This window comes from Folsomia candida, unplaced genomic scaffold (genome assembly GCF_002217175.1).
Source record: "Folsomia candida strain VU population unplaced genomic scaffold, ASM221717v1 Fcan01_Sc016, whole genome shotgun sequence".
NCBI lineage: Eukaryota > Metazoa > Arthropoda > Collembola > Entomobryomorpha > Isotomidae > Folsomia > Folsomia candida.
Window position 1 is genome coordinate 236,840 of NW_019091208.1, and position 23,201 is coordinate 260,040.

Sequence of the window (23,201 nt, forward strand, 5' to 3'; positions counted from 1 at the left end):
AGATAAGCGCTAAGTACAGCTACAGTGGGCTCAGTATGTATATATGGTTAATTAATCCGTTACTAAGAAGTACACTCAATAATTTTTTGGCAATATTGTTACCGGCGGAGATACTATGCAGTTCTACCGCTTGGTAACACTAAAGTAACAAATTGTCTTCTGTGGGTAAGAAATTGCCTCCTTTCTCGGTAATATTTTTATTACCTGAGCGATGACATTGGGGGAAGAGCAGGATTTAGCCTCTGTATATAAGTTACCCTTCGGTGATAAATTATTACCCCAGCGGTAGAGTTGCATAGTACCTCCGCCGGTAACAATATGATCAAAAAATTATTGAGATCTGAATTAACTATGCCTTAATCCCGAATTCAAGACTGTTGAATCAAGAGCATTATGAGTTAATCCTTAATCTCTGCAAAGTTGATTGCTTGTTCCATTCTGGATTAATACATAAAATCCCGGAATAACATTAATCCTTATTCCTTAATCTCACCAAAAATTCAATAATCATGTACATGCACACTTGTCCACGTGAAAGCAATGAGTATGAGGATGTGGCAGTTGTTATACTACTGGTCTGAACGTTGCCAACATACATATGTACACTCTCAATAATTTTTTGATGATATTGTTACCGGCGGAGGTACTATGCAACTCTACCGCTCGGGTAATAATTTATCACCGAAGGGTAACATATATACAGAGGCTAAATCCTGCTCCGCCCCCAATGTCAACGCTCAGGTAATAAAAATATTACCGATACGGGAAGCAATTTCTTACCCACAGAAGACAATTTGTTACTATGGTGTTACCACGCGGTAGAACTGCATAGTATCTCCGCCGGTAACAATATTGCCAAAAAATTATTGAGAGTATAGATTAATTCATTAGGTATTAAGCCCCTTCATGATCATCAGAGTCCGGCGATGTATGTACGTATATATATATATACATATTTTAAACGTTTTCAATAACAACCCGATTGAATTGAGACTTTGGTATCTTGCCTGTGGTAATGCATAGGTCATACATACATTCAAAAAAATGTTTTCACAGATATTACATATTTTGAGGTTTTGATTCATATCAATATTTATTATCACATATTTCGGCGATTATGCCAACAGAAATATGCATTTTTTGATACACATTGTTACGCGGAAGGATCCGAGTATGTGGGACATACAAGGATCTATAATTAGGCTGATACGACGACGAGAAAGAGAGAGACGGAGACGAAAGTGGAGATTAGTATTGATTTAGGATAAGTGTGGTGTGGACCACGGTATTAGTTAGTTCTGGTTAAGTTAGGATAAGTAGTCAATAAGTGGAATGGAAATAAAGGAATATTACAAAGAAGAATACCCGAATCCCTTAATTCTCCACCCACCACCGTCGACTATCGCGTAACATGGGGGCTCAACCTTCGGCGAGCCTTCCGGAGGGGACATGCCCAAGGGCGTAGTTTCCTCCGGACCTCGCCTGGAACTCGGATTCTTGGCGCGACGTGTCTACTGTGGTGGGGAACTCTACCTAAGGTTCGGGTATTAAAATTCATATTTCCTTAAATTTCCTTAACACGTAACAATAAATAATTGCCTCAAAATTCGGTTAGATAATATTCGATATGTACAGGTGAGAAGTTTGCATTATTCGGTAATACGAGCAGTTCTGAAAAATAGTACTGGCGGAATTGGGGACGATAGTCTCGCTTTTCATGCCGGTTCGATTGGCAGGAACTAGCTCATTTTTAATTTTATCCTGTGAAGAGGAGGAGGTTGTTCTGGTCCTGGTGGAGAGTTCGATAGTACTGCCCTACCGGTCAGCTGCAGCTAACTCACCTTGGGCGGATTGGTAGCTTATTCGGAAAAATATTTGCCTTCATTGTCGCCCCGTATTTTTTTGTGTGGTTAACTAACTCGAGTAATATTGCATAATAATGCATAACCAAGTGTGTTACTAACTTTTACTGCATTAAAATGAGCAGAGCACGGTTAGGTATTCAGCTTTAACTATCTTAAATTTGGGATACAATTTATTGGCTAATTTTATCATGCATATATAGGTGTACACGGAAATTTCTGAAAAGTTCAGCAAAATTTTGTAATCTCATAATTCATTGTCTTATTTAAAATTAGACTACATATCTCATCCGCCCCATTTTTAGGAATTTATGCTAATAATTTATTAAAAACTTCAGGAAATCATATCAATACGTATGTACGGGTCATATTTCCAAGTCATGCGAGAATAAATTTTTAACGCAGTAAATAGATATTAGTAGATAAATATTCGATGTATGGCCGGGTGCATCTCTATACCCAAAAATAAAACTGAATGTGGCAAGTTAAAAATATATGAGCCGTTTTCCCTGCATAAGCAATTCGACTTTCGAGCAGCAAGAAACCAACATTTAACCCATCTTTGACGTAAATCTCAGCCAAGAAATGCATCACAACCTTCACAGCACACACAAAAATAGATCACCAGTATGCCACCCTAAATAATACGTTATTCGCAAATTCTGTTCTTAAAATTTCTTGAGGTCACCTTGGCAATTTCTATTGTTACGAGGTAGTGCATGTATTTAGTTCCGGAGGTTAGCAGATGTTCTGCCAAATTTATTTTTGTCCATGTCCAGAAAAGGAATTACCTCATGAATTTTTCTGTAAACTTTGGTAGGCTGATAAATTTAGAATTAGCAATCACTCAATACTAGCACCGATACGAAAAAACGTCAGACGAAATAAATAGGTATATGTAGATTTGTAATGTACCAGTAGGTTACAAAGTGGAACGTGATCCGGGATCCGACAACGTCATAAACCGACGAAAGTGGATTTTATTTTTATCCCCAGAAATTATCACTCACTCGTTTCTTCCTTGCACTAAACAAAAGATGAGTAAAGTTGGCAAGGATTTGTCGTTCTTATCGTTCCACTTAGGTACATACATACAGGTATTAGTCTCGGGGTTAATAATGTTCATGCATGCAGTGTGGCAGTGACACTGTAACTGCATTTTGTACGCTATGCCTAGGCCGTACTGATTCTCATTTTCCCACAAATCGTGGTTGAGATGGACGCATTTTTTATAGGACTCAAAATTACTTACAACACATAATCTTGGCTTAGCTCTATCCTAATGCATAACGTCCCTCATCACACGAACGAAAACTTTAATATTTAAGAAGTATGTCGACAATATACTTTTCAGCCACGGTCGTAAACTTCTGGTGTGCATAGGAGACGGGTTTTTTATATGATTACTTTCTCCCGTACACATATCATTCATACACCAAGGCAGCACCGTAGTTTTAATTACATAAAATCGCAATTTCTTCGCATCATCATTTGGTTTAACTGGCGTAAAATTAATTAACAAAAGGGGAATCGCCATAAAAAGTAGGAACAAAATAATCGGAAATTTAGCAATTGGCAATAATGAAAATTTGAAAAAAAAGAATTGGGTTCATACGTTTGAATGCATTTCATAATCTATGTAAGGTCGTGTGGGGTGCACGCACCATATTTTCTGCTAATTAGAATCTGCTGAAATTTGGATAATATAAACTAGATAATTTCTGCATAACAAAACGATAAAAATAAGTAAATGAAAAAAAGTGAAAAGCCACTTTCTCCGGTCACCATTTTTGAATGAGAGATTTTGATTATTCATGCATATATTGGTGACGATATGCAAGCATAATAAAATGGAAAAATAATATAAAAAAGGGACGAGAATCAGTTGCAGTTGTGTGAGAGCTGCAATAGATTAGGAGGAAGCAGAGTTTAAGTCAGACGTGACTTCGGCCAGACGTGGTCAACTTAAAGGAAATACGAGAATTGTACACTGTAGATGGTACAATGTAAAGAACGTCCGGGAATGAATGGGAATGGTCGGAAAATGTGGTCATAAAATCACAATGGGTTATCGGAATTTTAAACTTTTTGCATATGTATAATACCAAATACGTACCTACATAATTTAATTAATAGCTAAGGCCGCCACACCCCCGTTGGCGACTAGTTCGATTTTCTTTAAATTTTTTCCCGAAGTTTTTGCCACTTCCGAGGTGATTTTCTTCCATCGTCCTTTGAATTTTCGAAAGGTGTCAGGCACATCTTGAAGCCGGGAGTATACTGACTTAGAACGTGCCCAGAACTTTTCGATTGGGCGGAGTTGGGGTACATTAGGTGGGTTGATATCTTTTGGTACGAAATCAATATTTTTCTTTCTGAGGTACTCGGTCACTTTCTTTGCATAGTGACAAGTGGCGAGGTCAGGCCAAAACAAAACTTTATCATTTTTGTGAAACCTATTAATAAATGCTTCCAATCCAGCCTTGACGCAATTTTTCAGATAAATATCTTGATTGATATTCCCTTCGAGAACTACCGGGTCTGATACATGTCCGTGACTGGAGATGCATTGCCAAATGCAATATTTCTTTGGAAATTTGTCTTTTTTTCGTACTTTTTCTTCATAAGCCACTTCAGAGGGATCCGAGCTATGAAAAAAATGACGCCCTGGAAGATTTGAAGGGTCAACCGGAACATACGTTTCGTCATCCAGGATCACTACTTTTCCACGCATTTTCTTCAACAATTTTTGACAGCAATCCTTGATCCGACTTTCTTGTACGGGCTTGTAATTTGGTGCAGGTTTTTTGGTCCTTGCTTTGATTCCTAATTTATGGACCTTAATTTCCCCCAGGTAGCTTTTGGAAATTTTGACTTTCCTGGCAGCTACAGCTACTGACGTTGATGGCTTGGTTTTGAAAATTTTTTCAATTCTATTTTTCACTCGAGTGGTCGCTAGCTTCGCCGGACGACCAGCTGGCTTCTTGAATTGCACATTTTCGGAATCCTTGAACTTTTTTATGTAGGAATACACATTTGAACTTGGAATTCCTTCCTGCTTAAAAAAGTTCCAGGTCACCTTGGAGTCTCGGTTGGCTGTCGTGTTGTAGAACTCCATCACTCGTTTTGCTAACAGCTCCCTTTCAAACAAGCTTCTTCTACCCTTATCCATTTTTGAAATTTAAGAGTGATATACCAAATTGACCCTAATGAAGTGGGCTTTCAGAAATTTAAATTATTATAGTTCGCGGGTTTATTGATTTGTCAATATACTCGCTAGAGCGCGCATTCCCATTCATTCCCGGACGTTCTTTAAATACACATTGAAATGCATATTGTAAATTGAGAATGAAAAATGCCTAAGAAAAATGGGCTTAATTCCTGCAGATGAAATTTTGATTCCGCCTATAAAAGGGAGGCGAGGTTGACCTGGTCGCGCCAGGAAAATCAGAAGGGAACTGGTCGCTTCAGTATCTCTTGTCTGATGGGTTTCGTAAGGATTCACAATTGATAAGGAAATTGTGTATGAAACATTCCTCTCATTATTGCAAATTTACTAGATAATACGCCATAAGCAAAAAAAAGAAGCATTTTCAGCATATTTCTTATCTCGTTGTCGTTGTTAAGATTTTCATGAAACACCTGAATACTTAGAAAGATTGAGATTTCACTCATACTCGATTAATAACTTAAAATGGATCCGTATCAAAAGTATTCTTCGGTCAAAGGAATACTTTGGATAAAGGTCACTGTTTTATTCAGTGGGGCTGACCACCTTACTGCATACAAACAAAATCAAAATCTGCACCATTTTAAATTATTTCTTTATATTATAAGAGTTTGACAAAACGGGTTTGACAAAAGTATTGCAAAATCCCGACTCAATAGTTATCACTTGAAGCAAGGTGTATTATGATGGCTCCAGAAATGGGACACGTGTCTTGCTGTTGCCTTAATAACTAATTACATACATACTTATTTATCACAATTCATGAAAACTATGTCCTTTTATATCCCTATCGATACTTAAGAATATTGTGATCACTTCCATCTTCGTAAACTTTGTAAATTTTCGTAAAGTTGGTTAGCAGCGTAAACCGAGTAAATGAAGCTTTTCGTCTAACAAGTGCCTATCAGAAAGTTGTATAAAAATGCACAATGGATGGATAAGGTCACTAGTAATATTTGGTTCAATTTTTTGCCAAGAAATTTTTTTAAATAAGTTGCCCAGAAAAATAAAGGTATCATGGTCATCTCATGGAGCATATGTATATAAATTTAAAAATGAATTTGGTTCAGTTCACATTATAAGGTCACCATGAATTAAGTTAATTGAATATTTTACTTAATACTGGCGTATCATTTTCATCCTACGATTTTAAGAGCAACGTTGGAAATACTCAAAAAATAATGCACCTCATCCAGGCATGGATTTTATTATTTTCGTCACTATCTTCACAATGGGCGGACTCACGTCACCTTCGTCGGACATGCAAAATATTTAAAAAATTAAAGTATGAATCATGGGAAGAAAATTATTGTGACTTTAAACTAAAACTTGAAAATTGGCAGGAAAATATTTCGTTACGTAAGTCGCATCTACATAAATATCGCATATGGTAGGAAATTATAATTTTTTATGAACATATTATTATCCTGACCATTATGCTTTTGAATTAAGAACGAAGTAAAACACGGCGCAAAATAAGTAAGATAATCATGTGCAAACAGAATGACATGGATTATGACCGCAGCAATCTCTTTAAAGTGTTACACAGGGTTCTACGGTACATTACATGCTTAAGTTATGTCAGGTATTCAACTGGTGTCAAGGTTGTAATCTGTGGATTTAATTAAATCGGGCAAATTCTAATAAGCCTAAAAAATTAACACCGAGTTCAATTCTTAATTTTCCATTGGAATTCTTAATTTTATTCTATTTTCAGTTCTTCTGGTATTTTATAAAACAAGACGACACCCTGCGATATCATTGTTTTTATTTAAGAAAATTAATATTTTCTTTTAAATTTCAGTTTCTCTGCTTAGCCGCTTATACAAATTGGTAGAAATTGGTGGCTGGATAAGTTATCTTATTTATTAATTTATCATTTTTGCATGACAATTTCCGAATTTGGTTTTAATCATTGTCGTTCAATTTTACAGCCATATTCTCTTCTCTCTCTTCACTCGCTCAATCTCTTTATTTTCAAATAATAGTAATGTAATTAGTAAAGGTGTATTAATTCGACTTTACAAAATCTTATCAATTTGTTGATGTTGTATAGTTAAATTGTAAAAATGAATTCTTATAGTATTTATGCAAATTTTAAGCAATGCAAATTGTTACATATTAGGTTAATTGCAAATTATTATTGTAATATTAGTGCCTAAATTCTATTCCATGCGGCGTACTTTTTGTGTCATAATTGTGATCTGTTGAGACTATACTTGGTCAAATTATCACTCCAGTCAGAAATATCACATGGAAAATTGTCTTTGGCGTAAACTTGCAATGCTTCTTTGCATTATGTAATCTTGTCTTTAATCCGTTACCAGGTTATAATGTTGAAACAACCATCTACTATTATCCAATATTTGATCTGTCATATCTGATCTGAACTTTTACACAAATGTGGTACGCACATTAATGTTTTATATATGTCGGTACCCTCCACTCCACAATCTATGTTCCAGTATCATGCAAGCTTACGGAATAATGATTTGTATTATAGATCCTTCTGTATTACGTCATCAAAAATTCTCGATTTTACCACCCACCCACCCAACGTAAACATGAAGGGATAGAGGATTCTAACATGGGAAAGATAGGAAGGCCTAAGCCACCCACTAAAATTATGACGTAATATGTGGACGTTCCCTAATGTTGAAATAATTTCAACAACGCTAAAAATTATATTTCTTCACAAAACTCCAATTTGCGCATGTATGGATGTGCGGTCAGTTTGGTATGGTCAATTTGGTACGGGATTATTTGGTATACACTCTAAATAGCAGTTTTGCTAAATTCACCCAAGGTTGAGTGAAAAATAGGATGACACAACAATTGAGTAAAATTTACCCAACCTGTGCAAAATTTAACTACCTGATGGGTAAAATGTATTAAACGGTTGGATAAATTTTACTCAATGGTTGTGTCATCCTCTTTTTCACTCAACCTTGGGCAAATTTAGCACAACCCCTATTTAGAGTGTAAATATGTACAATTTGGCGCATGGATAATTTATTACGGTCAATTAGGTAAATGTTGAAAAAATGACAATTAAAAATATAAAATATTTAGCAGCCAAATCAATTACACTCATACATACACCTTGTGTCGATTAACTCCGTGTACAAAAGTTCAATTAATTGTACAGTGTCGGACAGATGTCTACGTCCACATAGTCGCGTCAATTTCATTTTCAAATTGTCACTGAACTACTGAACCAATTTTCATCATTGATATATCAAATTCTCACAAATTTAACGTAATTTCATAGCACATTATTAGTTTTCCGCTAAAAAATTTATTTTAGGCCAGAGATGTATTTTAATTCAAAATGAAAACAATTGGATGGACAAAAGTCAACGTCCAGTCAGAGAAAACATACTGTAATTTATAAGGAATGTTATAACAATTAATTTTTAATATTTGGTTGGGCCTCCGTTCGCTTTAAGGACGGATTCAAGGCGTCGAGTCATAGAGTTTACCAAATTCTTGGTCACATCTTCAGAAATGGTTTCCCAAACTTCAAGAATTCTGGATTTTAGGCCCGGAATTCCTGAAAAAGATTGTTTTCTTATTTCTCTTTCAATGTGGTCCCACAGATGCTCAATGGGATTCAAGTCTGGAGATTGGGGAGGCCATTCTAGCTTCGAAATTTTTTTTTCTTGAAGTATTCCATGGTGGACTTGGCAGAGTGTTTCGGATCGTTGTCTTGTTGGAAGACAAATCGTCGTCCAAGTCCAAGTTTTCGAACAGATTCCTTGATATTACGGTCAAGTATTCCCTGGTACTTGTATTGGTCCATAATTCCGTCAACAAATTCCATTTTTCCTGCCCCACTTGAAGCCATGCATCCCCACACCATTACCGACCCGCCGCCGTGCTTAACTGTGGGGTTGAGATTTTTTGGATTCAATGCTTCTTTTGGATATCTCCACACTCTACGACGCCCATCTGACCCAAAGACATTGAACTTTGACTCGTCAGTCCATAAAATACTGTCCCAGAATGTTTGTGGCTTGGAAATGTGGTCTCTGGCAAACTTCACTCGTTTGGTTGCATTCCTCGGTACAATAAGAGGGTTCCGGACTGCTCTGTGGGATTTCAAATTTCCCTTGTTCAGTGTTCTTTGGATGGTCCTAGGACTAACTTGTTTGTCGAACATCTCCTTGATCTCGGTAGATAGCTTTGGAGCACTAAGTGAGGGTGTAACGTTGACTTTGTTGAGCACGTGGCGTACTTCTCGGTGAGCCAAAATCGGTTTTCGACCACTTCTGACCTTGTTTTGGACTGAACCATTAGCTCTAAAGTTCTTAATGATTGTCTGGATGGTTGTCCTTGCTAATTTATACTTGGTCCCTATTTGTCTCTGCGACAGCCCCCCTTTTTGTCCACCCTTCCAGTCCTGAATGACAAGATCTCGAATAGCGATAGGAATTTCCTTGCGTGTCGACGCCATCATATTTTTCTGGAAGAAAATTATTTAAAAATTAATGCGGCATATGTTATTGATAGATTTATTAAGTTACCTGATTTTATAAATTGGAGAGATTTTTGTTGTTGACAATTAAAGTGAAGTGGACGTAGACTTTTGTCCGCTCAAATTTCATCCTCTCTCGCTCTGCACTATGATTCTCAGTTTTCCCAGAATTTTCAGAAATAACTCATATGTTTTATGAAATTACGTTAAATTTGTGAGAATTAGATATATCAATGATGAAAATTGGTTCAGTAGTTCAGTGACAATTTGAAAATGAAATTGACGCGACTATGTGGACGTAGAGATCTGTCCGACACTGTAATACAATTTTTTTTCAAATCTGTACCATATCTCAAGCGGAATCCAAAATCTGCGTCGGCGTTAGTAAATTTGGCTGCTATTTTATTTTATCTGTATATTTTTTAAACATTTACCAAACTGACCGGACACCGTACACACCATTTCTGCCTTCTCCACGTAGGATCTCGTGTTTTTGTGGGTGTAACAGCCTTAGAAATCAAAGAACGGTGCTCAAATTTTGAGCACCGTTAAAATATGGTATTCAATAGCATATTTTGACAAAATACGCAATTATATATTTTTATTATGCCTAATTTCCAGGTGATTTCATCCATCTGTTCCTGGCTGCGTGTCAAAGACGTGAAAAACTGTCGCCTCGTCTCCCACGACTGGAACATCGCGGCCAAACCGATCCTCAAGCAGAAAAGTGTTATTAACCTTTCCAGTAAATTTTACGAATCAGATATCGCTCGAAATGAGAGGTTCCGAAGACGTATGGCCTCCTTCGGACAGCCCCACCATGTCCACATTGAGGTCTCCAAGTACTCCAGACTTCACGGCTTGACGAGTACAAATGAACTTAGCAATGTCAACTTTTTCACGAAATTCCTGTCCCCTCAAAAACTCGGGATAACTGCAGAGATTAGTTCGGTGTTAATGGTCCAATTTTTGGAAAAGGTGAGTGCCCCTTAATTCCTACCTGTTCATTTTCATTCATTAATTGAGAAAGAATTTTGTCATAAATTATTCATTCATTACTCAATAAATTTATGAGCAAATAATGTTTCAAGATTTTTTAATAAATGGGTACTAAATAAGTATTTATTTATTTCATGAAGAATGAATGAATACTTTTCTTCGTTATTCATTTTTCATTGCTCATATTTTTTTTAGAAATGATAGAATGATAAATTAATAGAAATTTATGATGAATATATTCCTATCTCCAAATATTGAAGATTTAAATAAATAATTTATGAATAATTTTTCTAAATTTTTAAATTGAATTAATTTTGAATGAATAAATCCTTTTTTGAACAGATCCTCCTCAATTCGTCTTCCAACTTGGTCCAAGTCGAGTTAGGTCTGGATGTCGATGACGATTTAATTAGAGGGGACGATCCTTTAAGAGAATTTTTCAACGGGGCGGAATTTCCCAGAGTGAAAAGGCTGGACCTGCCATTTTCCAGGGTAAATTGGTCACTCGGGAAGGTTAAGGTGCCACAAATTGTGGCCGCTTTTCCGAACATTACAGAACTCCGGGTTGATTCCGACCTCCTGCCAGTTCTGTTTGTGGAGGGGGGTTCATCCCCAAGGTAGGTTACATATCTTCAATATTAACCTCACCTTGACCAAGTTCTCTAGAAATTAATTATTGATGTCATAACTACAGATTGGTGATACCAACCAATTACTTAAATTTCTATCATGTACTTAAAACACAAACGTAAAATTTTACACATTGTTTCCTATTTCTTGATTTTTTTTACAAAAACAAAAAATCAAGTTTGTATCGTCTCATTCCTAAGGTCGGGGATAAAAATACTGATTTTTTCGATACACGACGGATTTTTTTCTCTCTTAAGGACAAGTTTAAAAACGTCAAACGTTCTCTTTGCCATAAAATCCAGTACTACCAGATTTCATCGCCTCCTTGCAATAAGGATTCATACACTTACGCCCCAGCTTTCAGACTTACATAACGTGATGCGTAGTCAATAGAATAGGTACATAGGTCTAAAAGCTGCGGCGACAGCTTACATATGTACGAATGAATCCAGGGGACTAGGTGGAAATCGTTTTACTACAAGATTATGAAAAGAAACTAAATAGAGTTTCATTCCAATACCAAGAGGTCAAAATGAGGTTTAAAAATGGTAAAATTTTAATTTAACATATCTACCCCTTTTTTGCCAGATTCTTGTCCAAGTTGTGGATCACTGGTGGCATGTCGGGCTACAAGTGTAACGCCATACTGCATTTAACCCAGCCCCTTAAGCACCTCCACATCGAGGAAGCCTTCGATCCATCCGTACACCATTGGAAACCTGGTCACGACACCGACATCTCGCCCTCTTTGTACGCCGTCCTCTCTAAAAACTGCCACACCTTGGAATATCTCGACCTCGGCCTGGCCGAACTGCGGGAAGACTCTGAAACCTGGAAATTTCCAAGTTTTCCTAACCTCAAACGATTAAACGTCATGAAGGGATTCTATTCGAATGACAACCATGCTGTTCGTTTCGATTCGGAAATTTTAAACTATTCAGAAACATTTCCGAAGCTGGAGGAGTTGCAGTTCTCTCCATGGGAGGGCGATTGGACGCCCTATTTCCAGTCCTTCTTTCCAGCGGGGAAACACATTTGCGCAAGCGTGACACGACTCCACATTTCGGACGGGAAGGAACACGCCAATTTTATTGAGATGTTTAGAGAACGGGACCAGGGAAAAATTAACGCCAGATTTGTCCGAATTCTAAATTTGTTTCCAAATGCGGACAACCTTTTCATGCAGGAATTGAAAAGTTATTTAGTAAAGAAGGGACACATTCTGAAACCAAGGAGTAACAATAATCGAAACCGGAAGTTCGGGAGCCAAACGAGAGCGATGACGAAAAAGAAGATGGGTTCTTCGTATAATTTTTACAGTTTGTAGCGCTGATTTTTGTGAGTGAAACCAACGGAACCAATAATTAGGTTCGACTACGTCCCCCTTTTTACTCAACCTTTAATAAATTTTATCTGTTTATGTAACATTATTTTGGAGTAACAATAATCAAAACCGGAAGTTCTTGAGGCACCAAAAATTGATTTATGTAGTCAAGATTAGCACAGTTTTTAGAGCTGACCCAGCGTTTTCGCGAACTTACGGCGCTTATAATTATTTTTTCGCATCTGGTCAAGAACCGCATTCAATTATTGTTTCTCTAAAGTGTTGTTCTTTCAAAGTAACCTAGTCAAAAAAATATCTGGCTTGAACATGGTTTGCATCCCTATTCAATTATTACCTTTACTCTTTATTGAGGTAACATTTTGCATGGTTCGCTTTTTAAGAGTTGCTTTTACTTTAGAGTTGCTTCTACTATAGACTTACAGGACTGAAAAGTTAGTGAAAAGCTTACAATTAGCGTTAATATTGACTGAAATAAATTTTACAAATTTCGAATTAAGATTGTTTGTTACCTGTATAAAAAACAGATTCGAAATTAATTTGATTAATGCATTTTAATCAATTCTAATGTATGTATTAACATTTTTAGTTATTTAGTAACTCAAACCTTTTCTTGTTGTTCTTTGTTAAAAATTTCAATTGTTTTTGTCTATTCAGCAATTTTAAAGTGAAACGCGAATTATTGTCTAGATACGTATTTATATGCAAACAATTATTTATGGTAAATACATTAACAATTTCTAGCGAGGAATTAAATAAAGGGCGTCTCATATGTAAAGTGCAAATGGAAAAATGACTCTTATTTTATTGTAATTCAATTCTCTTGGTAAAAAAAAATTTGCATACACATTAATATGTTTTTACATGTGTCGACTATTTTGTCAAAAATATATATATTTTATAAACATAAATATTTTTTGGTTACATATTTCAGCGATTTTAGCAAAAATATATATTCTTGCATTCGACGCGTTTGACTATAAAGAAAATTGCCTATGTATTGCCCTCACTTAACCAAAACTACAACCTGGGACATCTTCATGGAAAAATGGGAACTCAACACACAAAATAAATTTTAGAGTTTTCATGAAAAATTCATATGTATCCAGTGTATTTATATATGCGTGAATACACATTTGCATGAAAAATACTTTGTTCACTTTCTCCGTTGTAGTTTTTCACCACCACGGCAAGCATCAACAACACGTTTTGTTCCACACTTCACACTTGCATCGGTAAAAGTCAATATTTAAAAAAAATATTTGAAAAAATTACGGAACGATTTGTTTCATTATCGTCATCACAATAAAAGAATAACAACACAACCAGCTGCATAAACTGGGCAGGATATATGTTCCGTAAGTTAATTGTACAGAAACATTTATTTCTTTAAAAATTAGGTCCATTGTAATTTTTTCAAATTTTGCCTAAAATACATCAATCGTTAAAACGTTTAATTTTAACGTACACATTTTTTTCAATTTGAAAAAATGTGAATATATGTAATAATCAATTAAACAAGGTATTTATCCTCTGATTTTTGGAATTTAGTCAGAATGTTTAGTGCCGTGAGAATTATTGGGTTTAAAACGGTACAATATTGAAATTTTCATTTAAATTGGTTCCTAAACTTTCTGATCATGCTTTGCGTCCGTAAAAAACTTTTAGAGAGTATGTAAAGCTCATATTTTTAGTTCACTTTGGCAAATTTTGTGGTAAATTACCACAAAAATTACCACTGATAATGATATTTACATAGTCAATCAATTCGAAAAGTTGTGTAATACTTTGCGAAAGGTGTCTTTACGACAAATGTTTCGCAATGTTATTTTGCTATTCGAACTTGTCATAACGATTCAATTCCTCTACTCACTGTGTATTTTATGTAATTTTCAGATACAAATAGACGAACCAAAAACCACACGGAAAACTCACTAAACCGGATTTTAAATAAAAATATGCCACAAAAGCGGAAATTCATCAAAAAACCAAACCCACATGGTCTCCAAAATCTTCCCACCCTTAACGCAGATGTAAGATCAAATCACATACTGTAAATACAGCAAAATCGGACAAGTTTTTCTAACTTGATATTTGTCAGATATATATTCGTCAAAATATAAAACACATTTTGATCATCGATCTTCAAAAGGGCCCGTGTTACACCCACAGAAAGTCGAAAATCTAGATATGCACATCGAAAACGCAGCACTTATACGAAAATACTAGTTTTGTCATGAAGTTAACTTCTCACAAGTGTTACAGAGGGGTGGGACAGAAGAAGGAGCCACTTTGCCTAAATTTATTCCGGCCTTATTATTCGTTTGTGAAGTTTGGTAATTGGTTCAGTGTGAAGCCCTTTAGTTTATCTGACGAGCCTCAGTCGCTTTTTCCAACCAGTCATGACCTTTGACACAATTTTCAGAGTGATTCTGCACCACTCGTCCTGAACACTTTTCCAAAGTGCATCAAAACGCACGCGTTTTCCTTTCAAGAAGGCTCTGTTTTAAGTACTCGAATCCAAAAAAAAACATCGGATTGATATCAGAGGAACTAACGAGAGTTTCTATAGTAGGAATAATTGTTATACCCAAACTTTTTTTAAAATCCTTCGTGTAGGCTGATATTTTGTGAGAAATAAGTTGGGATGAGAGCATGATCTCGGGATTTCCTACCAGTCACTTGCTGTAGGTCATTGTGAATGACTCTAGAAATGTTCTCCTACTAACGTTTAACATTTTCGCCATGCAACTTTTAGTTGGTGGATTTACCGTTTTGGCGAAAAATTGATTTTCCGGATAAACTTTTTGGTTCAAGCGGATCTTGGGTATCCTTTCCGTGGGGGTGGAGCTCTAACCGCTTTTTCCCTCCGCTTGATTCCAACGTTTTTAAGTACATTAGAAACGTACTTTCGATCGACGATAAATCCATTTGCAGCAAATTTTCTAACAATCGCTCTCTGGCTCAGTATGTCTTTGGAAAACACTTTTATGCGTGCCTCGCACTCTGGGGGGTGCTGCAGGGGCATTTTTAACCGTAGGGAAAATCTGAATAGTGCTAAATTTTCGTTAACTATCTGGGTATGACATATGCAAATTTTGAAAATGCCGCGACTGTGCATCACACGCCACCCCTAAAATTCAAATGGCTCCTTCTTCTGTCCCACCCCTGTAAAATATTGCTAAAAATGTTGAAAAAGAATGTATTTCGACACGGATAAAAATTTCATTTCTTGTGAAACTCAGTTTTCGTACGACTGTTGCTTTTTCGACGTAGATTTTCGTCCTTTTATGGGTGTACTGTTAATAATAAACTCTGTGCGGTGGCAAAAAGGAGATGGGCGATCCATGAAAAGGTCACCCACACAGCACGTAACAAAAAAACTTTTAAACTTTGTCAGTATTTAGAAAAAAATAATAGAAAATTATTTTTCCTATAAAATTTTTCGATACTTCACCTTTGTGACCTGTTATTAAGGGTGAAACTGATTAATTTGAATACTTTTGTTTGCTTGTGTGCATAATAAGTTGATAACGATTTAGTCGAATTTAATGAGGGATTGGGTTTATTGCGCTGGGAATTGAAAGTTGACAAGGTGTACCATACATATGTAAGTGTGCCAATTTTTTTTAAACTCGATCACCACAAACAATGCAGAAAACAAGGGATTTCTGTGGAACTAGATTTCGGGGTAGCGGAGGAGAAGAGGCGTGATTTGGCGATCGCGCCGCGCAGGGCTACAATAATAAAATATTATTTAACACCAGTTTATTTTTATTTTGACGTACAACTTGGACAAAATTGAATGACTTTTACGTCCAAATAGAAATAAACTGGTGTTAAATAATATTTCGTGTAGCCCTCCGCGCTCCCAACCAAATAACCTTGTTTCCTCCGCAAGTCCTAAATCTAGTTCCACCGAAATCCCTAATTTTCTGCATTGTTTGTGGTGATTGAGTTTAAAAAAATTGACACACACATGGGACATGTTGTCAACTTTCAATTCCCAGCTCGATAAACCCAAACTCTCGCTGGATTAAGGTACTAATTTTTTTGTTACGTGGTATCTGGGTGACCTTTTTATGGATCGCCCATCTCCTTTTTGCCACCGCACAGAGTTTATTATTAACAGTAAGTATGCTCAAAATACTCAATTTTGATAAGGTATTTTGATAATCACTGATATTTAATTATGCAAAAACGTTCATAAAGTTCGTAAGACAAATTTTTCGAATTTTTTGCCCCTCCCTTCTATTCGTCGTTTTTTTACGTATTTTGAGAACGTTCCCTACATAATTTAATCGATAACTTCCAGGTAATTTCCTCCATCTGTTCCTGGCTGGGTCTCCGCGACGTGAAAAACTGTCGCCTCGTCTGCCACGACTGGAACATCGCGGCCAAACCGATCCTCAAGAAAAAAAGTGTTATTAACCTTACCTGTAACTTTTGGGAATCAGACTTCGCTCGAAATGACAAGTTCCAAAGCGACATGGCCTCCTTCGGACGGCTTCACCATGTCCACCTTGAGATGGGAAACCACTCCATGGTTAATTACCGCTGGCTTAGAGATCCAGATTATGTCAGTGATGCCAAGTTTTTCACGAATTACCTGTTCCCTCGAAAACTCGGGATAACTGCGAAAATTACCTCGGTCAAGATGTCCCAATTTTTGGAAATTGTTCTCCTCTCGTGTTCCAACTTGGTCCAAGTCGAGTTAGGTCTGCATATTGAAGAAGACATGATAAAGAAAAAAGGGGACGATCTCCAAGGATTTCGTACAGGATTTTGTGAGGGGAAGGTGTTCAACAAAGTTAAGCGGTTGGATCTGCCATTTTCCCCGGTAAATTGATATCTCGGGAAGGTTAAGGTGCCACAATTTTTGGCCGCTTTTCCAAACATTGAAGAACTCAGGGTTGATGCGGACATGCTGCCGGTTCTGTTTGTGAAGGGGGGTTCATCTCCAAGGTAGGTTACACTTTTGATAAATATTAACCTCACGGTGACCATACTTTTCGGACTAGGAATTAATTCTAGTCTGATACTGATGTCTTTTAAGGGATATGTGTGGTGGCAAAGAATTGGTTAAATTTGCATTATTTTTTACCAAAAATGTTATATCTTACAAACAGTTTTAAATTTCTTAAATTTTTGACGACGAAACGTATAATGAACCTGCCTAGAATCAGGGGCCGTTCATGAATTATGTCACACAAGGAGTGAAGGGGCGGGCGGTGGGGGGGGGAGATTTAAAGATCCACCGATTGCATGACATTATGTGACACATAGTAAAGAGAGGGAGCTAGGAAGAGAATATCCCAATTTTTCCTTGCATAATTTATGAACCTCCCCCTCCCCTCAGACAAATTCCAAAACTTTGCAAGAAAAATATCAAATAAAGAATATTTTTTCAACAAAATACCAAACAAATTGTCCCAGTTTTGAGATGCATTGATTTTTGTTGAACCACGAATTTGGTCATAATTAGGTTAATACATGCATAACCGTCAAAGTTTTGTTACTAAATATAATTCCACAGCAATCTTTTCCTTCTGTTTTTTAGATTCTTGTCCAAATTGTGGGTCATGCGTGGCATGTCTGGCTCCATGTGTGCCGCCTTACTCAACTTGACCCAGCCCCTTAATTACCTCCACATCGAGGAAGCCTTCGACCCTGACAGCCAAGACTGGAAAAACGGTCACGATACCGACGTCTCCTCCTCTTTGTATGCCGTCCTCTCCAGAAATCGCCACACTCTAGAATATCTCGACCTCGGCCTGGCCCAATTACGGGAGGGCAGTGAACCCTGGAAATTTCCAAGTTTTCCTAACCTCAAACGATTAAACATCTTGAAGGGATTCGATTCGCATGACGACCATGGTGTTCTTTTCGATTCGGAAATTTTAGACTATTCAGAAACCTTTCCGAAGCTGGAAGAGTTACAGTTCACACCGTGGGAGGGCAATTGGACGCGCTATTTCCAGTCCTTCTTTCCCCCAGGGAAAAAAATTTGCGCAAGCCTGACCTGACTCGACATTTCGGACGGGAAGAAATATCTTAATATTATCGGGATTCCCGAATCGGGAACTTTTATCGGGAAGTTTTACCGGGAAGTTTTATCGACATGTTTAGGGAACGGGACGAGGGGAAAATTGATGCCAGGTTTGCCCGAATTTTGAACCTGTTTCCGAATGCGGACAACCTTTTCATGCAGGAATTGAGAAGTTATTTGGTAAAGAAGGGACACATTCAGAAACAAAAGAGTAAAAATAATCAAAACCGGAAGTTCGGGAAACGCAAAACGAGATCCATGACAAAAAAGGAAATGGGTTTTTGGTAAAATTTGGACAGTTTTTAACGCTGATATTTTTGAGTAGAACCAATAATTTGGTTCAACTCCATCCATCTTTTTACTCAACTTTTAGTAAATTTTATTTGTCTAACATTATTTTTAAGAGTGTCGATTTTTCGGAACTGAGAAGTAAGTGTGGTCTAATTTAGCAATTTTTCATTTCAGTATTTGTTATGAATCTTAAATTCAGATTGTAACATATTTAAAAAAAATTATTTAATTAGAAATTAATTTTGCTAATGTGTCAAGTGTTTTTATTGGTTTTACAATTTTTAGGGAGAAAAGTGCAAGGAAACTTATATAAACGATGGATTGGTAACTATTGAAAGAATAAATATACGAGCAGTTATGTACATAAACGTCTGAAATTTCAAGCAAATCACCAATACGCAAAAAAATGATGCAAAAATTTGCCAATTTTCTTACAAATGGCTTAAATCTACAAAATTTCGCTTTTAACTTATCCGATGTTGAATTGCTTAATTCACCAATTATACATATGTACATATGACCGTTTTCGCTGTTATTTTAGCTTCATCAGGCGTATTGGTTTTTGAGAATTGTTGGAATTTTTATTGGTTGGTTTACAAGTTTATATATTTGTTGAATTTCACAATAAAACTCTGTATGAAACACAATTTATAAATTAAATGACCAGATTTACATACTTACACAAATTTTAATTATTGCGAGAAAATGGCGAAATTTATTTTCTAAAATTGAAATTCCTGCACGTCCACTCCGATTCTGCATTCTGCATATAACAAAACGGTAATAAATCAGGTAACAAAAACGAGAATTAACTCTACAATTCCGGAATTGTTACCACTTTTGGGGAATCACACCCCTCGACAAGATCAACACTCTGTTAATAATTTCTGGCTACAATAAATTAATTTTAAAATTCTGGACAACAACCTTGTTTCGTAGATTCGTTTCCAATTTTTAATTTCAATTTTTGATTTATCAATGATTTTCCACTCTATATTTACCAAGTTTCTAAGCCTCACGAAAACTTGGAACTCATCGAAATTAGGACAAAAAACGCTATTCAACTTCCCGACTAAAAATCGTTCGTCCAAAATTGTAAGATAAATTCTGCGCTTTGAAAGGGTTAAAATTTTTATGTAATTCCCCAGAAAAACAACAGTTCATTATTCATCAATTTATCGAGAATAAATTTGTTTTTGTTAAAATGTTTAAAACCTTGACCTCCATAATATGCAATTCGACAATCGTATCAATATCGTAAATTATATTCAAGTACCTAATTTATGATGTAATATATTTATGTAAGAGGGCGACTCAGTAATTTTGAATTTCGTTAAGTTAGTAACTTATGTAAGTATATTGTTACTAACTTAAGGTGGTATAGTATGCGGGTTTTGAGTTTGAATTGTTGAGTCTCAACTTTCCCTTCCTCCATATATTCAAATGGCGATTTTGAAACCTGATCATTTCCGTGAGTTTTTTACAATATGAAGATTTTAATGCACCTAAAAATCGATAATTGTTAGGTTTACAAAGTTAGGCTGGTGTGAGGTTGATTTTTTTCTTCCATGGGAAAATATTTAAGTTTTACTGATTATTTTTCGTCTATTTTATATTTATTTTCTCATGGAAGAAAAAAAAATCAACCTCACACCAGCCTAACTTTGTAAACCTAAAAATTATCGATTTTTAGGTGCATTAAAATCTTCATATTGTAAAAAACTCACGGAAATGATCAGGTTTCAAAATCGCCATTTCAATATATGGAAGAAGGGAAAGTTGAGACTCAACAATTCAAACTCAAAACCCGCATACTATACCACCTTAAACTTCTCTATGATTATAAACCTCAAATAGGTAAATTTACATGTTTACGAACTTTGGGTGGTTGACAGCAAATTTATATTTTTATCAACTTTAAACTCATTGGCTTCCTATCAAGGTAAAAAAATTATGACATTCCCATCCCTCTCAAAAAATACGTTGTGTTAAAAATATTATTTTAAACTTGCGAGATTAGATAAGTATTGTTGTTGCATAACTGTAGGAGTTGCACAGTAATATATCGCGTTACAGTAATAAATATGCTTTGCTACCAGAATATACATACATCGTTTACTTATTAAACTTCTGTAATATTTGATTAAATACCTATATGGGGGTGTGGTCGGGGCAAAATGAGATTTTTACAAAAATTGAATGTCTAGATAAAATTAAGTGAAATTGAATGTTTTCGTGATGTCGTGGGAGTGGTTGGGATGAAGTAGTCTGAAGCTACTTCCATATGTGCGTTTACGACGGTTTATTTAGACCGCATTGGTTCCATATGGCCAGGGGAACCGATAACTCACAAACTTCGGACCTTGTCTGTATTGCAAATAATTTTAAATTTCATCAGAAAAACAGATATTAATACACTTTTACAAAATATGGCCAACCCCGAACCAGAAATTTCCGAATTTTTTGGTGCTTTCCTCGTCTACTCGGAAATAATGGAAAAGTCGTTTCTCTTTGGGAAATTCCCCTTCCACTGGGATCCCATTAAGGGTAGGCTCCTTCTAGATTTTCATTTTTCCAGAGATTACAAATCCTTGGTAAAAACTGGCATTTTTTTGGTGACCACACTATTCCCCGGAATTGTAGTTTTCCTGCGATCTTTACACAATAAATTACAACTTTCTCCTCATTTCGAAGACTACTTTGCGTCGGACGGTGTTATGATTGCGTATCTCGTCATGTTGGTAGTGTTACTAGGGGATTTTGCATTATTTATGGTCGTAATTTTGTTCTGGAAAAGTTACACCGAGGGGGAAATCGAGCGATCATTTTGCATGTTTCGACAACTATCGAAGGGTAAATTTTTATCTTGAAATTTATGTCTTTACATAAGTAAGTTTAATTGAAACTTAATTTCTACTTTATCAGTTCGTCCCAAACAAGAAAACGGTGTTCACATAAGCACCAGGCTCATCAAATTTGCCAAGCTGGTTGTACATTTCTACGCCCAGCTTCCCCTCACCTTTACCCTATTTTGCATACCTTTCAACTTGGACCCGATGTACTACTCAATGTTCGAGATGCAGTTGGACCCCAACAATCTGACCAACATGCTTGTCCGAACCGTTCTTTTTGTCGTCTCATGCGTCGAAGTGTGTCGACTAATCGCCCTATTGATTTGTTTGGTTTTATTCGCAATTAATTTGGGACAAAGGGAGACCTTCATGTGGACCAACATCGCGAAACGAAGCAACCTCGGGGGACTCTACTTTTACAGACAGATCGCAATTTTATACACCTTCCGGAGAGGACCAACCACAATTATGCTCAGTCTAACAATGATTGTGGGTTTCGTTACCGAGGTAAATTGGAAATAATTCGTGTCAGACGAACATCACAGCAAAGACTTTTTAAGGTTCGTTTAACAATAATTTTTAACAGTTTTTATTTAAAAGTGGCGTCAGGCGTTTGGAAATATTGACCTCGAAAACGCACAGGGTAATCAAGTAGTTCTGCGTCGAAATTTCTGAAATAGTCGCCTAATTTTATGTTTAAAATGAAACCAAACCCTTAAATTCTTGATCTTGACCTTCACGATGGGTTGATCGAAGGTAAAAAAAACATCGGTTTGGAATTCGAGGTGACATTTCTTTTAAAATGAAGGCGTCAATGAAAAAAAATTGAAGTTAAATTTAATTCTGGACCATACCCCCTCGTGCCGTGTGTCTGTGGGGGGGGGGGGTATTCGGATTGACCCCACTATCAAGAATTAAAAATTTGAGAAACAATGGCGAAAAATGCTTTTGACTATAGTAAATGGTAACATAACGCGGCTGACGCCACTTCATAAATGCCCATTTTTTAAATCGGGAACCATTCTATGAACCATAAAAATTAGAAAAATCGTGTAAAATTCATACATAAATAAGTAAATATTTGCCCCTTCTTACAGGTTATATTCAACTATGCGACGGTTGTAACGTATGGTATTTTTCCAGTCTCGGTATACCTTTTTCTACCATACGTTGCACTTCTTGTGCGGACGATTACCACGCAAATTGTTGACATTGCTGCCCAAATACATGAGGACTTTGACTCTTCGTTGGCAATTATGAGGAGAAAATGTCTCGCGAGGAAATCCTACATGTATCGAAAATTTAGGGCGTCGCCGAACCTGGGTTTTCGGATACTGTTAGGCGCCAGCCCTTATTTGGTTAAAAGAAGTTGGAAAATTAATTACCGCTCAACAGTCCTTTCCTATACGGTGTCACTTATCATGGCCGCCCAGTAAAAAAAGTCATCATCGTGGTCCAAATATTCTGTAA

General features: G+C 36.4%; 2 protein-coding genes across 6 annotated transcripts; both read left to right on the plus strand.

Moving 5' to 3' along the window:
- The first annotated feature begins 1,274 nt into the window (after positions 1 to 1,274).
- On the plus strand, positions 1,275 to 13,335 carry LOC118437786. 5 transcript variants are annotated; one of them, XM_035857152.1, is made up of 6 exons: positions 1,275 to 1,538; positions 6,896 to 7,497; positions 7,595 to 7,842; positions 10,190 to 10,546; positions 10,910 to 11,184; positions 11,786 to 13,335. In XM_035857152.1, the coding sequence occupies exons 3-6, from the start codon at positions 7,813 to 7,815 to the stop codon at positions 12,522 to 12,524; spliced, it is 1,401 nt and encodes a 466-aa protein (XP_035713045.1). In that variant the 5' UTR covers positions 1,275 to 1,538; positions 6,896 to 7,497; positions 7,595 to 7,812; the 3' UTR covers positions 12,525 to 13,335. The 5 variants fall into 5 exon arrangements, with proteins under 5 accessions (XP_035713045.1, XP_035713047.1, XP_035713046.1 ...); XM_035857154.1 differs by lacking the exon at positions 1,275 to 1,538 and adding an exon at positions 10,050 to 10,126 and having other exon boundaries at positions 5,097 to 7,497; XM_035857153.1 differs by lacking the exon at positions 1,275 to 1,538 and having other exon boundaries at positions 5,097 to 7,497; positions 7,595 to 7,828.
- Positions 13,336 to 13,751: 416 nt separating this feature from the next.
- On the plus strand, positions 13,752 to 19,554 carry LOC118437823. The gene is made up of 4 exons (XM_035857213.1): positions 13,752 to 13,897; positions 14,436 to 14,572; positions 16,855 to 17,504; positions 18,100 to 19,554. The coding sequence occupies exons 1-3, from the start codon at positions 13,891 to 13,893 to the stop codon at positions 17,386 to 17,388; spliced, it is 678 nt and encodes a 225-aa protein (XP_035713106.1). The 5' UTR covers positions 13,752 to 13,890; the 3' UTR covers positions 17,389 to 17,504; positions 18,100 to 19,554.
- The last annotated feature ends 3,647 nt before the right edge of the window (positions 19,555 to 23,201 follow it).

What these genes read in the sequence shown, in the direction of transcription:
- LOC118437786 (XM_035857152.1), top strand. Translation starts at nt 7,813, where the DNA reads ATGTGCGGTCAGTTTGGTATGGTCAATTTG. An exon ending in AGTTTGGTATGGTCAATTTG is followed by an intron (nt 7,843 to 10,189) that starts GTACGGGATTAT and finishes CCTAATTTCCAG; the next exon opens with GTGATTTCATCCATCTGTTC. An exon ending in TGGTCCAATTTTTGGAAAAG is followed by an intron (nt 10,547 to 10,909) that starts GTGAGTGCCCCT and finishes TTTTTTGAACAG; the next exon opens with ATCCTCCTCAATTCGTCTTC.
- LOC118437823 (XM_035857213.1), top strand. An exon ending in TTCCCACCCTTAACGCAGAT is followed by an intron (nt 14,573 to 16,854) that starts GTAAGATCAAAT and finishes GATAACTTCCAG; the next exon opens with GTAATTTCCTCCATCTGTTC.